Here is a 15,165-nt window from a genome sequence, read left to right on the forward strand (position 1 = left end):
TCCTCAGCTGCTACTTGTGTTGAAGGTATAAGTTACAGATCATCAAACTCACCCTTGTAAATGTACAGTTTGATGAGTTTAATCATCATTTATGTATTAAACTGTAAATGTATAGTTTAATATGGTTATGCAACCTTCCCCACAGTCTCGCCCACTACTTCTGATCCATGTAAAATAAAGTGGAAAGAAAGTCACTGTCCTCTGACTTTGACAGTGAAGTAGTGAGCAGAAGTACTGTATCGCCTGTGGCCTTGTCTCATTTGTACTAGGACTTCGCTTCGGCACACATGTAGTGTGGTGCCTGGTACAAAGTGTGGGCTCAATAACTGTTGAATGAATGAACTGGCATCTACAGTTGTTAAAAAGTGTAAAAGTAATGGCATGTTCACTGTTTTAAAGGGAGGAAAGGCGAGAAAATGCTGAGTGACAACAGGCAGGACCTGATGGATGGAGCCCTTGGGGAGGGGGAGGGGAGGAGAAAATGTGAGATGGGGCAATCAAGCAACCTCTACATCTTTACAGTCTCTGCTCAAAGTTCAGTTCCATCAGCAGCTTTAGCAGCACCTGGAAGCTTGTTAGAAATGCAGAGTCTCAGGCCCACCCCAGAACCACTGAATCAGAGTCTGCATTTTAACAAGATTCCCAGGTCATCTGTTTGCACAGCAAATGTTTGAAAAGCACCGACAGATGTTCTTGAGGCTTTCCCAGAACAGGGCGGCAGCCCACCCAGCACAGGGGAAGGACTACAGCTTGGTTTCCCATAGGAATCACTGGAAGGGTCGGAGAACAACATTTTAAATGGTGGATTTGACTTTGGAAAGCAACCAGTTTTGCAGGCCATCTGGGGAGAAAGATAACTTCACCACCAAAAGTCTAATACATGACTTTGCTAGAGGATCATCCCTAAGAAAATTCATCTCCTTTTGTGTATCTGGCCTGGGACTGGTTTGACTCAGCCTTGGTTCTCTTTGTAGTCACTTGTCCTCAGGCTGGGAGCTAATTAGAAATGCTTGTTCAGTAGATTTATAAGGACATTTTAACTAAGAAACAGAAAATCGCTTCTCTTAGCAAGCTTCCTTTTACATTTTATATTCTATTCAGAGACTTCTTTATTTAGCAATACCACTGTCTTCCCAGGCTCTCTCCTCCCTGTGCTGGCGTGCCCACAGAACGCACTGCTCTTGCCAGCTCAGAGGAGCCCAGAAGCACCAAGGACACCCCTGCCTCTGCGTCTTGTGCTCCTGTCGGTCCCTTTACCAGTAATAGCTCCATCTTCCCGTTGTCCTCTTCCTACCACCTACATACTCAAGACAAGGTGTCAGTAATGTTATCCCATAAAGCCTTCCCCAGTCACTCCAGCCTGCAACCAACTCTTCTCTTCTGAACTTCGTAACCCTGTATTTCTTGCACTCTCCACAGTTTTTAGCACAAGCTGCATAGCTTTGCTGTTTAGCCAAATAAAAATCCTCTTGTCAGGAGCTGAGGAATACCCAGCTCCTGCATTCCCACAACTACTATCACACCTGAGTCCCAGTGTATGTGCTCATTGACCATTTCACAGGTCCTTGCAGAGGTCCAGAGAGGCCCAGGTCACTGTCACCATCAGGAGCCTTTCACCATAACTCATTGTTAAACTAAGATTGACTGTTTTTATTTATTTACTTTTTTGGCTACACTGCATGGCTTGTGGGATTTTAGTTCCCTGCCCAGGGATTGAACCTGCATCCTCAGCAATGAAAGCACAGAACCTTACCCGCTGGTTTGCTGAGGAATCCCCCCATAGCTCATTTTAAATGAAAATATGTGGGAAATACATTATTCTTTAAACATTCTCCCAATATTCTTCTAGGCTTTTTTTTAATGAAAATGCAGTATTTACTGAAGAATATCTAGTTTTGGTATAATGTCAAAATTGCTAGGAAATACAGGAAGCAATTAAAATATAAAACAATAAATATAATTTCTGTATGTGTATGTATGTACGCATATATGGATGCGTGCATACACATATACACAGCCACACACACACACACCCCTATTACTAAGCAGTTGTGATTCGCTGTAGGACAAAGAATGTCTCCTTTATACATAGCAAATTTATGTTCGCCTCACTAAAGCCTGTGAAGGAGGGAAACCTGGCCTGACAGCATTCTGGTGAGTTTTCACTGAATTCAGCAAGCTTTAACTTTTAGCCTCCTTTACCCCATCTGCCAAACAAAGATATTCCTATACTTTACATGCTGCTCTAAGGTTCTGCACTGGTCTGCACTGCAGCAGCTTGCAAGACTGCCCCAAGACTCACTTCCTATCTAGGCTCAACAGGCTGCGCTGGCAGCCAGCTCCACTGCAGAATTCAAGAGTGGAGATGAGGCTTGTCTGCCAGTGGGAACTGCCATCGCAACGACAGCTTTGTAAACTTCCACTTACAGAGTCTTGACTCTATCTCTCAGTTTGAGGCAGTGTCTTACATTTCTAAAAATCAGTTATTGTATGATGGGAAATTACAAAGACTGCCAATGCCAGGAAATCTCAGGCTCTAATGCACTGTGGAATATCAGCAAACTGAAGGGAGTGTGGGCTCTTTGGATTCAGAAGACCTGGTGTGAACTCAACTCTGCTACTGACTGGCTGTGTGACCTTAAGTCAATCATCTCCCATCTCTGACCCTCCATTTCCTCTTTTGTAAAATGAAGACTTACTCTATTTACACTGTGACTGTGGGGCACGTGAGAGACGATAAACGTGAAAGCACCGTGCAGTTTGTTAGTTACTAGTGCAAGTCGTGTTGCTCTGCAGAGGCCTCAGACTGAGCACGCGTCCGAATCATCTGGAGCATTGTTAAAATACAGGTTGCTGGGCCCCATCTCTGGAAATTCTTACTCAGTGTGTCTGACTGGTATCTGAGAATCTGCCTCGCTAGCAAATTTCTCAAGGGATGCAGAAGCTGCTGGCCTGGGAACCACACTTTGAGAACCACAGCTCTACTGAACTCCCAGTCATTTCCCCTCTTACCGCATTATGAATTCCTTAAAGCATAATCTCAACTTGTTGTGATGCCGATAAAGTTTTGGGTCAGCTGGAATTTCAGCCAAAAATACTTGGGCTACTTCCAGTGGTCCCTGATAGAAAAAAGTGAAAAACATTACTGATGTTGGAAAGAAAGTGAAATTACTTGGGAGAACATGTTGGAGCAACTTCTTAGTTTGAATGTTTAATTTTGTAGTTAGTTAAACTGAAACAAAAAATCAAGGAAGGTCTTGAACTTAGGAAAATGTTGATTCCCTAGGAAGAGTCTACAGATTTAGGAGAATATTCAAAAGCATAAATGTATTTCCTTAATCAAATGCTATTAATAATATATTTTCCTTCATATATAAAGGTAATATACTACATCAAATGGTATATGATTAGAGTTGCTTTCCTGAAAATAGGGATTGTCTTGATCCATCCATTCATATTCATTTGTCTAGCTGCCCTAGTGGCAAGCACCATCTTGTGTAATATCTGGCTTGAGTCAGAGATATGCAAATTATATGCATAATCCACATGGTTGTGGGCTTATAAAGTCTTCCATTTTCATTAAAAGATTGGGAATTACAAAAAAGCAAAAGCTTCTTAATATTTTCTGATCTTGGAAATGTAATGAATACCATTTCTGTCACTTTGATATTCTCTGGGCACAGAATTTTTGCAGGGGAGTTCAGCTGTGCAGGGTGAGGAAAGGGTCATGATACTCATTGAGTTTTGAGTGTGAAGGTGTGTAGATTTAGTTCTGAAATTAAAGAAGCACACTGGACAGAGAGAACTGTTAGAACTCCCTCCATCTGAGGCTGGATCAGTTCCATGGTGAGACTGGAGTTAGAATTCTAATGAATCTGAGAAGACTCAGTCCGTTTTGAAGAGGCCCAAGAAGCAGGGTTCCCGGTCACTCCTGCTTTGCAGTGCTCCTGATGTACTGGTTTCATCTGACTGACGTAGGAGGTTGATGTTCTAGACCCTTTCCTTTCTCTCCCATGGAATTCTTAAGATTCATCTCAAGCCCTGCAACAACTCTGCCTAAAGTGGAGATGACTAAGCACTCCACTTGGATCATATGCCAGAACTGGCCCCAGCTGAAGACTTCTCCAAGGAAATGGTACTGCTGAGACATGGGCCACTCAGCTCTAGGATTTCTTACCTACCTTTGGTTGTTACATGAAGCTGAAGAGACCTCAGGTGTTCAGTCTAAGTTTAAGAACACTTTTGGCATGTTGATCAGACTTCTCATTGACTTCAAGGAAGGAGGGTGCAGACATATAATGAAAATCAAAATAACGAGAACCAGAGGAGCTGCCACCAGCTAGTTTTGCTTACCTGATTGACAGTAGCTCCAACAGAGCCTTGCAGCACCATCTGAAGCATCTTGGCATCAGGAGGCTCCTGGTTAATGGCAACTGCTAATTGCAGAGTCTTCTTTTTCATATCTTCAATGGCAACTTCAATTGGTGTCAAAACAAACTGAACGTGAGACATAAATGTAGGGAAGGTCATTGTCGGGTCTTATACGCCATGAGCAAGCATGGTGCTATGACAAAGAGGACACTTGGGTTTGAAGCATCAGTGAAGGCTTTCAGAGCAATTTAGAACAATCTTGACAGGTTAAGACGAAGGAAGAGTCTAACATTTCTTGAGTACTTATTATGTACTGGAAGCTTTACATACATTTATCATTTACTTTTTAAAACAACCTCCTGTTCTCTCTACTTTACAATCAAAGAAGGATTTGTAAGGTGAAGTGCCATAAAATGACACCAGTCATAAGTGGGGAGGTCAGATTTTGACCACAATAATATCCACATTCAAAATCCATGTTTCTTATACACTGTTAGGTTTCCTTTCCTATTGTTGAACAAGTTACTTTACTTAAAATTGGGAAAGCACAGTAATCAAGACTTTCTTCTCCACAATAACACAAGATTTTTGCATCATGTGTGCTTTCTCTAAAAAATCACTTTGAAGGTGAATTCTTGATAAACAGAATTGTGTTCAGGGTCAATCTAGTTGTTAAGTTCTGTTGGTTTGGAGTATGGTGTAAATGTTATTGGTGGAGTCATGTCCCCTCCAAATTCAGGTGTTCAAGTCCTAGACCCCAGTACTTCAGAATGTGACTTTAACTGAGATAGGGTCTTTACAGGGGTAATCAAGTTCAAAGGAAGCCATTAGGATGGGCCTAAGCCAACATGACTTATATGTCCATCTAAGAAGAAATCTGGACACATGGATATGCACAGGGGGAAGATGATGTAAGAAACACAGAGAGAAGGCAGCCATCTGCAAGCTAAGGAAAGAGGTCTGGAACAGAACTTTCCCTTATGTCTTTCAGAAGGAACCAATTCTTCCAGTGCCTTGATTTTTGACTTCTGGTCACCGGAACTATTAGACAATTAATTTCTGTTTCTAAGCCACCCAATCTGTGGTACTTTGTTATATTAGCCTTAACAAACTAACCTACTGACATTCTTGGAGGAACTACAAATGGCCAAGAAAAATTGTGAGGACTCATTACTGAGACCATGATTTTATTTCTGTGCTGTACCAACCTGTCCCAGTGCTCAGAAGTCTAAAAGAGTAAGAAATACAGCAGATGCCTTAAGTGAACCTTCTCTTAGGCAAGTCATCAGTTTCGGCTTTCTTTGCCCTCTGTGAAACCCATACTGTGATGTGGTTGCTGAACACATGAGCGGGCGGGCAGCTCTCCAGGAAGCTCGGTCCCTGTGCTCCTGCACAAGGAGGTGTGTTATTCACCACAGTTCATTTGTGTTTGTTCACCAACTTGCTTACGCCTGTCATACTTGTTATTTTAATGACCTAATCTAATTCAGTAATGCATAAACTGGTGAACTATGGGTGTGGAAAGAAGAGTGGTTTCTATGAAAACCAAGCCAATGCTTGGGCAAGACGTTGTGAAACTGAGTTGCTATAAAGATTCCTGTCTTATTAGGTGTGCTCAAGACAACGGTCAAAAGCTAGGGGCAGAAAAAAAAAGTCATAAAAATCTAGAAGCATTCTGCTCTCACGCTGTTTTCCATGGTTCTTTAAGCTCTCACTCTGCTTTGCAGAAACCAAAACTGAACACATGGACATTGCATCATGGGTGAGGTTTATACAAGAAAGACAATGCTGAATTGTGATCAGCCAACCCTAAATCACAGGCAAGGCAGTGACTCTACACAAAATGAATGACAAATTAATGCACATGTACGTCTTTTAAACTAAAAGAAAATGCTTATGTCTAATTTTCAGCAATTCTGTAGCTTGAGACATTTTCTTGATCCATGAATTTGAGGTCTTTTGCTACACATGGAACCAGAAGAGAGAGAGAAAGAGGTCTTTCCTGTATCAACGTTTATATAGGGAAACTGATGAAGATAAGTGCCTCGTGCACTCGTCACAGGGGGGTGCTGGGACTAGAAGACAACTGATCCCCTGTCTAACTGGCATGGTGCCCTCCTACAGCTCAACATCAACTCCTTGGGGCTACTCACTTGCTGTTCCTGTCTCTGATAATTAACAACACAATGCTGTTGGAATCACCTGAAGCTTTCAAATATGTAAAAATTTAAATAAAATCTTTAAAATTTTGATATTTCATGTAATTTAACATTAAAATATAAATACAAAGTAAATGTTACAATTGTGTACATATATTTCCATTAAAGATATAACTTTAAAATAGAATATACTTAAATATCAAGTGTGCTATAAAGCATGCAGTTACCTAAATGGGATTCCCAGCCACCATGACAGTGAGAGGATAACCACCATAATAATAATTCAAAGGCATCCCTTTTTAGATTTTTATGTGAGTCTGCCGTGAAGGAGCATGAAGGCAACCTGTGTATCATCCTGGGAGGAGACCCAGGCCCACTGGCTCAGCCACGGCCACCGTCCAAGCCCGTTCCCCCCAGTGCCTTCACCTCCTCCTTCTGGGCGACACTGATCCTGGTCTTGATGTAGGGGAAGGCGTGCAGGGTGGTCAGGATGGTGTTCCGCCGGTACTGCTCATGGAGCTCACCCCGAGGCCGGCCCTCCAGGGTGAAGGGGGTGGTGTACATGAACCTCCGCAGGTTGAAGTTCTTCTCAAAGTAGGTTAGCCTGTCTTTCATCTCATACTCATCAAAGTAGGGCTCCACGAAAGTGATCTGTATGTAGGCCTGAGTGGGGAAAGGGAAGGATGAGCTGGTCTGCACATGACCACCCAGGGCACACTGGGGGGGCCCGCGGTACAGAGAGAGGTAGTACCGCCCCTCTGTGCTCACAAAGCTGAGAGAACTAGGGGAGACATGAGCTGTTAGCCATCCTTCCTCTCGACCCCCGAGGAGATGAGAGACAGGACTGGGAGAAGGCGAAGGGAGGGTGAAGTCAGGTCCACAAGCTGACCCTCCTAGCAGAGCTCATGACCCAACTGAAACTTGGTGTGAGAATTTGCAAACTGCTATTCAGAAGAAGCAAAACTTGGCTTTTTTCAGAACAACCATGCTTATTAGAATGGCCAAACTAAAGAAACTGACAATACCAAGGGCTGACAAGGATAGGGAGCTGCTGGAGCTTTCATACACTGATGGTGGGAATGTACAATGGCACAGCCACCTTACGAAACAGACTGGCAGTTTCTCATACTGTTGAATTACATTCATCATATGACCCAGCAACCCCACTTTGGTGTGTGTGCCAACAGAAATGAAAACTTGTGTTTATATTAAACCCTGGACTCAAATGTCTATAGCAGCACTATACATAATAGACAAAAAATAGGAACAACCCAAGTGTCCCTCAAGTGGAGAATGGATAAACAAACTCTGGTACACCCATACAACAGAATACTACTCAGTAGTTAAATGGAATGAACCATTACAATATGGGTGAATCACAAATGCAGTGTGCTAAGTGAGAGAAGTCAGACTCAGAAGGCTGTATGCTGCTGAGTCGCTTCAGTCGTGTCCGTGTGAGACCCCATAGACGGCAGCCCACCAGGCTCTCCTGTCCCTGGGATTCTCCAGGCAAGAACACTGGAGTGGGGTGCCATTTCCTTCTCCAGTGCAGGAAAGTGAAAAGTGAGGAGGAGCCAAGATGGCGGAGGAGTAGGACGGGGAGAACACTTTCTCCCCCACAAATTCATCAAAAGAGCATTTAAACGTCGAGTAAATTCCACAAAACAACTTCTGAATGCCGGCAGAGGACATCAGGCACCCAGAAAAGCAACCCAACTCTTCGAAAGGAGGTAGGAAAAAATATTAAAAACAAAAAAAAAGAGACAAAAGAGGGAGGGACGGAGTTCCGTCCCGGGAAGGGAATCTTAAAAAGAGAGAAGTTTCCAAACATCAGGAAACCTTCTCACTGCCGAATCTGTGCCGAGCTTTGGAAGCACAGAGGGCAACATAACAGGGAGAAGAAATAAATAAACAATTTAAAACTCACAGATTGCGAGCCCTACAGTAACTCCCCCAGCAGAGAAGCAGCGCAGACGCCTGCATCCGCCATTAGCAAGCCGGGGCTGGGCAGGGAGGCGCGGCGTGGGCTGCATCGCTGAGAGTAAGAATCTGGCCTGAATACCCTGAGCGCTATCTGAGCGAAATAATTTGGGCTAGCAAACCAGACTGTGGGATACCTACCACGCGAAAAGCCAGCCCTAACCTAAGACCGCCAGGCCCGCGCACGAAACAAAGGACTGAACAGAGATAGCCGGCTGCAGACCTTCCCCCTCCGGTGACAGGCAGCCAGAGCCGGAAGGGGGCAATCGCAGCCCCAGAGAGACATTATCTATAAAATTGTAAGCCGGCTTCTTTGCTAACTAAAACTTCTTGGGGGTCTGGACGGTCAACATCTGCCTGAGAAGGTGCGCCGGTTTTACATCCAGATAACCGAGTGGCGGGGAGGCGATAAGTCGCAGCATTGGCGCTCGCCTGGGAAGAGCAAATTGGCGCTCGGACCTGGGAAGAGCACAAAACGCAGGCCCAACTGAGTCTGTGCCTCTGAGGACTACCCGAGTGCCTGAACCTGAGCGGCTTGGACCTGGGAGGTGCATGCAGCCCAGGGCCAGCCTCGGATTGTTCCCGGCGGAACAACCTAGAGTCCGAGCAGTGTGGACAGGGAGGCTACACGCGCCGTGAGCGGGGGCAGACCCAGGGTGGCTGAGGCACTGCGAGCCCACGCCAGTGTTATTTGTTTGCAGCATCCCTCCCTTCCTCCCCACAGCGCGACTGAACAAGTAAGCCTAAAAAAAAAAAAAAAAGTGTCCTCCACCGTGCCCTTTGAGTCAGGGCGGAAACCAGATACTGAAGAGACTAGCAAACAGAAGAAGATATAACAGAGGGAAACGCCTTGGAAGCTACAGGCAATAGATCAAAACCCTGTGGTTACTACGGACTACATAGGAAGGGGCCTATAGATCTTGAGAAATATAAATCTGACCAAGGAACTAGCCAAAAATGAACTGAACCCACAACACCCACAAAAAAAAAAAAACAAAAAAGTCCTAGATATATTTTTATTATTTTTACGATCATTCTTTCTTTTTTTTTTTTTTAATTAAAAAAAAAAAAAATTTAAGTCCTCTATTGTTCCTTTAATTTTCACTTTTATAACCTATTACTTTGCAAAAAAAAAAAAAAAAAAAGACCCTATTTTTTTCTTCTTCAGCAAACTTCATATATATATATTTTATAATTTTTTGACCTTGGTTTTTTTTTTTTTTTTTTGGTCTTTGTTTTTTTCTTCTTTTCTTTAACATTGTATTTTTGAAATTCCAAACTCTACTCTAGATTTTTAATTTTCGCTTTTTGGTATATGTTATCAATTTTGTACCTATAGTTTTTTTTTATATAATTTCTGTGACTTTTTTTTTTTTTTTCTTCTCTGTTTCTTTCTCTTCTTCTTTTATATAACATTGTATATCTGAAATTCCAAACTTTACTCTAGATTTTTAATTTATGCTTTTTGGTATTTGATATCAATTTTGTACCTGTATTTTCTTTATAATTTTTGTGACATTGTTCGTATTTGTTTGTTTGTTTTCTCTCTTTATTTTTCTTCTTCTTCTTCTTTTTTTTTTTTTAAACATTGTATTTTTGAAATTCCAAACTCTACTCTAGATTTTTAATTTTTGCTTTCTGGTATTAGTTATCAATTTTGTACCTGTACTTTCTTTATAATTTTCGCGACCTTGTTTGTTTTTGTTTGTTCGTTTTTTCTCTCTTTCTTTTCCTTCTTCTTTTCTTTAACATCGTATTTTTGAAATTCCAAACTCTACTCTAGATTTTTAATTTTCGCTTTCTGGTATTAGTTATCAATTTTGTACCTGTACTTTCTTTATAATTTTCGCGACCTTGTTTGTTTTTGTTTGTTCGTTCTTTCTCTCTTTCTTTTCCTTCTTCTTTTCTTTAACGTCGTATTTTTGAAATTCCAAACTCTACTCTAGATTTTTAATTTTTGCTTTTATGTATTTGTTACCAATTTTGTACCTTTAAGGACCCAATCTTCAGGACCCATTTTTCACTAGGGAGTGAGATTACTGGCTTGACTGCTCTCTCTCCCTTTGGACCCTCCTTTTTCTCCACCAGGTCGCCTGTGTCTCCTCCCTAACCCCTCTCTACTCTACCCAACTCTGTGAATTTCTGTGTGTTCCAGTCGGTGGAGAACACTTAGGGAACTGATTACTGGCTGGATCTGTCTCCCTCCTTTTCATTCCCCCCTTTTATCCTTCTGGCCACCTCAGTTACCTTCCTCCTTCTCTTCTCTGTATAACCCCGTGAACATCTCTGAGTGGTCCAGTTGTGGAGTGCACATAAGGAAGTGACTACTGGCTAGCCCACTCTCTCCACTATTGATTCACCTCATCTCATTTGGGTCACCTCTAACTCCCTCCTCCCTCTTCTCTTCTCCATGTAACCCTGTGAACCTCTCTGAGTGACCCTCACTGTAGAGAAACTTATCATCTTTAATGTAGATGTTTTATCAATGGTGTTATATAGAAGGAGAAGTTTTGAAACTACTGTAAAAATAAGACCGATAATCGGAAGCAGGAGACTTAAGTCCAAACCCTGACTCCAGGGAACTCCTGACTCCAAGGAACATTCATTGACAGGAGCTCATCAAATGCCTCCATACCGACACTGAAACCAAGCACCACACAAGGGCCAATAAGTTCCAGGGCAAGACATACCAAGCAAATTCTCCAGCAACAAAGGAACACAGCCCTGAGCTTCAAGATACAGGCTGCCCAAAGTCACCCCAAAACTATAGACATCTCATAACTCATTACTGGACATTTCATTGCACTCCAGAGAGAAGAAATACAGCTCCACCCACCGGAACACCGACACAAGCTTCCCTAACCAGGAAACCTTGACAAGCCACCTGTACAAACCCACACACAGTGAGGAAAAGCCACAATAAAGAGAACTCCACAGACTGCCAGAATACAGAAAGGACACCCCAAACTCAGCAATTTAAACAAGATGAAGAGACAGAGGAATACTCAGCAGATAAAGGAACAGGATAAATGCCCACCAAACCAAACAAAAGAGGAAGAGATAGGGAATCTACCTGATAAAGAATTCCGAATAATGATAGTGAAATTGATCCAAAATCTTGAAACTAAAATGGAATCACAGATAAATAGCCTGGAGACAAGGATTGAGAAGATGCAAGAAAGGTTTAACAAGGACCTAGAAGAAATAAAAAAGAGTCAATATATAATGAATAATGCAATAAGTGAAATTAAAAACACTCTGGAGGCAACAAATAGTAGAATAACAGAGGCAGAAGACAGGATTAGTGAATTAGAAGATAGAATGGTAGAAATAAATGAATCAGAGAGGATAAAAGAACAACGAATTAAAAGAAATGAGGACAATCTCAGAGACCTCCAGGACAATATTAAACGCTACAACATTCGAATCATAGGGATTCCAGAAGAAGAAGACAAAAAGAAAGACCATGAGAAAATACTTGAGGAGATAATAGTGGAAAACTTCCCTAAAATGGGGAAGGAAATAATCACCCAAGTCCAAGAAACCCAGAGAGTACCAAACAGGATAAACCCAAGGAGAAACACCCCAAGACACATATTAATCAAATTAACAAAGATCAAACACAAAGAACAAATATTAAAAGCAGCAAGGGAAAAACAACAAATAACACACAAGGGAATTCCCATAAGGATAACAGCTGATCTTTCAATAGAAACTCTTCAAGCCAGGAGGGAATGGCAAGAAATACTTAAAATGATGAAAGAAAATAACCTACAGCCCAGATTATTGTACCCAGCAAGGATCTCATTCAAGTATGAAGGAGAAATCAAAAGCTTTTCAGACAAGCAAAAGCTGAGAGAATTCTGCACCACCAAACCAGCTCTCCAACAAATACTAAAGGATATTCTCTAGACAGGAAACACAAAAACGGTGTATAAACTCGAACCCAAAACAATAAAGTAAATGGCAACGGGAACATACTTATCAGTAATTACCTTAAATGTAAATGGGTTGAATGCCCCAACCAAAAGACAAAGACTGGCTGAATGGATACAAAAACAAGACCCCTACATATGTTGTCTACAAGAGACCCACCTCAAAACAGGGGACACATACAGACTGAAAGTGAAGGGCTGGAAAAAGATTTTCCATGCAAATAGGGACCAAAAGAAAGCAGGAGTAGCAATACTCATATCAGATAAAATAGACTTTAAAACAAAGGCTGTGAAAAGAGACAAAGAAGGTCACTACATAATGATCAAAGGATCAATCCAAGAAGAAGATATAACAATTATAAATATATATGCACCCAACACGGGAGCACCACAGTACGTAAGACAAATGCTAACAAGTATGAAAGGAGAAATTAACAATAACACAATAATAGTGGGAGACTTTAATACCCCACTTACACCTATGGATAGATCAACTAAACAGAAAATTAACAAGGAAACACAAACTTTAAACGATACAATAGACCAGTTAGACCTAATTGATATCTATAGGTCATTTCATCCCAAAACAATGAATTTCACCTTTTTCTCAAGCGCACATGGAACCTTCTCCAGGATAGATCACATGCTGGGCCATAAAGCTAGCCTTGGTAAATTCAAAAAAATAGAAATCATTCCAAGCATTTTTTCTGACCACAATGCAGTAAGATTAGATCTCAATTACAGGAGAAAAACTATTAAAAATTCCAACATATGGAGGCTGAACAACACGCTGCTGAATAACCAACAAATCACAGAAGAAATCAAAAAAGAAATCAAAATTTGCATAGAAACGAATGAAAATGAAAACACAACAACCCAAAACCTGTGGGACACGGTAAAAGCAGTCCTAAGGGGAAAGTTCATAGCAATACAGGCACACCTCAAGAAACAAGAAAAAAGTCAAATAAATAACCTAACTCTACACCTAAAGCAACTAGAAAAGGAAGAAATGAAGAACCCCAGGGTTAGTAGAAGGAAAGAAATCTTAAAAATTAGAGCAGAAATAAATGCAAAAGAAACAAAAGAGACCATAGCAAAAATCAATAAAACCAAAAGCTGGTTCTTTGAAAGGATAAATAAAATTGACAAACCATTAGCCAGACTCATCAAGAAACAAAGGGAGAAAAATCAAATCAACAAAATTAGAAACGAAAATGGAGAGATCACAACAGACAACACAGAAATACAAAGGATCATAAGAGACTACTATCAACAATTATATGCCAATAAAATGGACAACGTGGAAGAAATGGACAAATTCTTAGAAAAGTACAACTTTCCAAAACTGGACCAGGAAGAAATAGAAAATCTTAACAGACCCATCACAAGCACGGAAATTGAAACTGTAATCAAAAATCTTCCAGCAAACAAAAGCCCCGGTCCAGACGGCTTCACAGCTGAATTCTACCAAAAATTTAGAGAAGAGCTGACACCTATCCTGCTCAAACTCTTCCAGAAAATTGCAGAGGAAGGTAAACTTCCAAACTCATTCTATGAGGCCACCATCACCCTAATACCAAAACCTGACAAAGATCCCACAAAAAAAGAAAACTACAGGCCAATATCACTGATGAACATAGATGCAAAAATCCTTAACAAAATTCTAGCAATCAGAATCCAACAACACATTAAAAAGATCATACACCATGACCAAGTGGGCTTTATCCCAGGGATGCAAGGATTCTTCAATATCCGCAAATCAATCAATGTAATACACCACATTAACAAATTGAAAAATAAAAACCATATGATTATCTCAATAGATGCAGAGAAAGCCTTTGACAAAATTCAACATCCATTTATGATAAAAACTCTCCAGAAAGCAGGAATAGAAGGAACATACCTCAACATAATAAAAGCTATATATGACAAACCCACAGCAAACATTATCCTCAATGGTGAAAAATTGAAAGCATTTCCTCTAAAGTCAGGAACAAGACAAGGGTGCCCACTTTCACCATTACTATTCAACATAGTTTTGGAAGTTTTGGCCACAGCAATCAGAGCAGAAAAAGAAATAAAAGGAATCCAAATTGGAAAAGAAGAAGTAAAACTCTCACTATTTGCAGATGACATGATCCTCTACATAGAAAACCCTAAAGAATCCACCAGAAAATTACTAGAAATAATCAATGACTACAGTAAAGTTGCAGGATATAAAATCAACACACAGAAATCCCTTGCATTCCTATACACTAATAATGAGAAAACAGAAAGAGAAATTAAGGAAACAATTCCATTCACCATTGCAACGGAAAGAATAAAATACTTAGGAATATATCTACCTAAAGAAACTAAAGACCTATATATAGAAAACTATAAAACACTGGTGAAAGAAATCAAAGAGGACACTAATAGATGGAGAAATATACCATGTTCATGGATTGGAAGAATCAATATAGTGAAAATGAGTATACTACCCAAAGCAATTTATAGATTCAACGCAATCCCTATCAAGTTACCAACAGTATTCTTCACAGAGCTAGAACAAATAATTTCACAATTTGTATGGAAATACAAAAAACCTCGAATAGCCAAAGCGATCTTGAGAAAGAAGAATGGAACTGGAGGAATCAACCTACCTGACTTCAGGCTCTACTACAAAGCCACAGTTATCAAGACAGTATGGTACTGGCACAAAGACAGAAATATTGATCAAT

General features: G+C 40.8%; 1 protein-coding gene across 4 annotated transcripts in view; it reads right to left on the reverse strand.

Moving 5' to 3' along the window:
* Window positions 1-15,165, reverse strand: part of DOCK8 (dedicator of cytokinesis 8) — a 266,249-nt gene that overhangs the window by 10,741 nt on the left and 240,343 nt on the right. For all 4 annotated transcript variants that reach the window (XM_027549402.1, XM_027549403.1, XM_027549404.1 and 1 more), the window contains 3 exons: window positions 6,957-7,193; window positions 4,354-4,497; window positions 3,013-3,119 (listed from right to left, as the gene is read on the reverse strand). In XM_027549402.1, the coding sequence (XP_027405203.1) occupies window positions 3,013-3,119; window positions 4,354-4,497; window positions 6,957-7,193 (488 nt within the window). The remainder of the gene's footprint in view (window positions 1-3,012; window positions 3,120-4,353; window positions 4,498-6,956; window positions 7,194-15,165) is intronic.

Source organism: Bos indicus x Bos taurus, chromosome 8 (genome assembly GCF_003369695.1).
Source record: "Bos indicus x Bos taurus breed Angus x Brahman F1 hybrid chromosome 8, Bos_hybrid_MaternalHap_v2.0, whole genome shotgun sequence".
Lineage (NCBI taxonomy): Eukaryota > Metazoa > Chordata > Mammalia > Artiodactyla > Bovidae > Bos > Bos indicus x Bos taurus.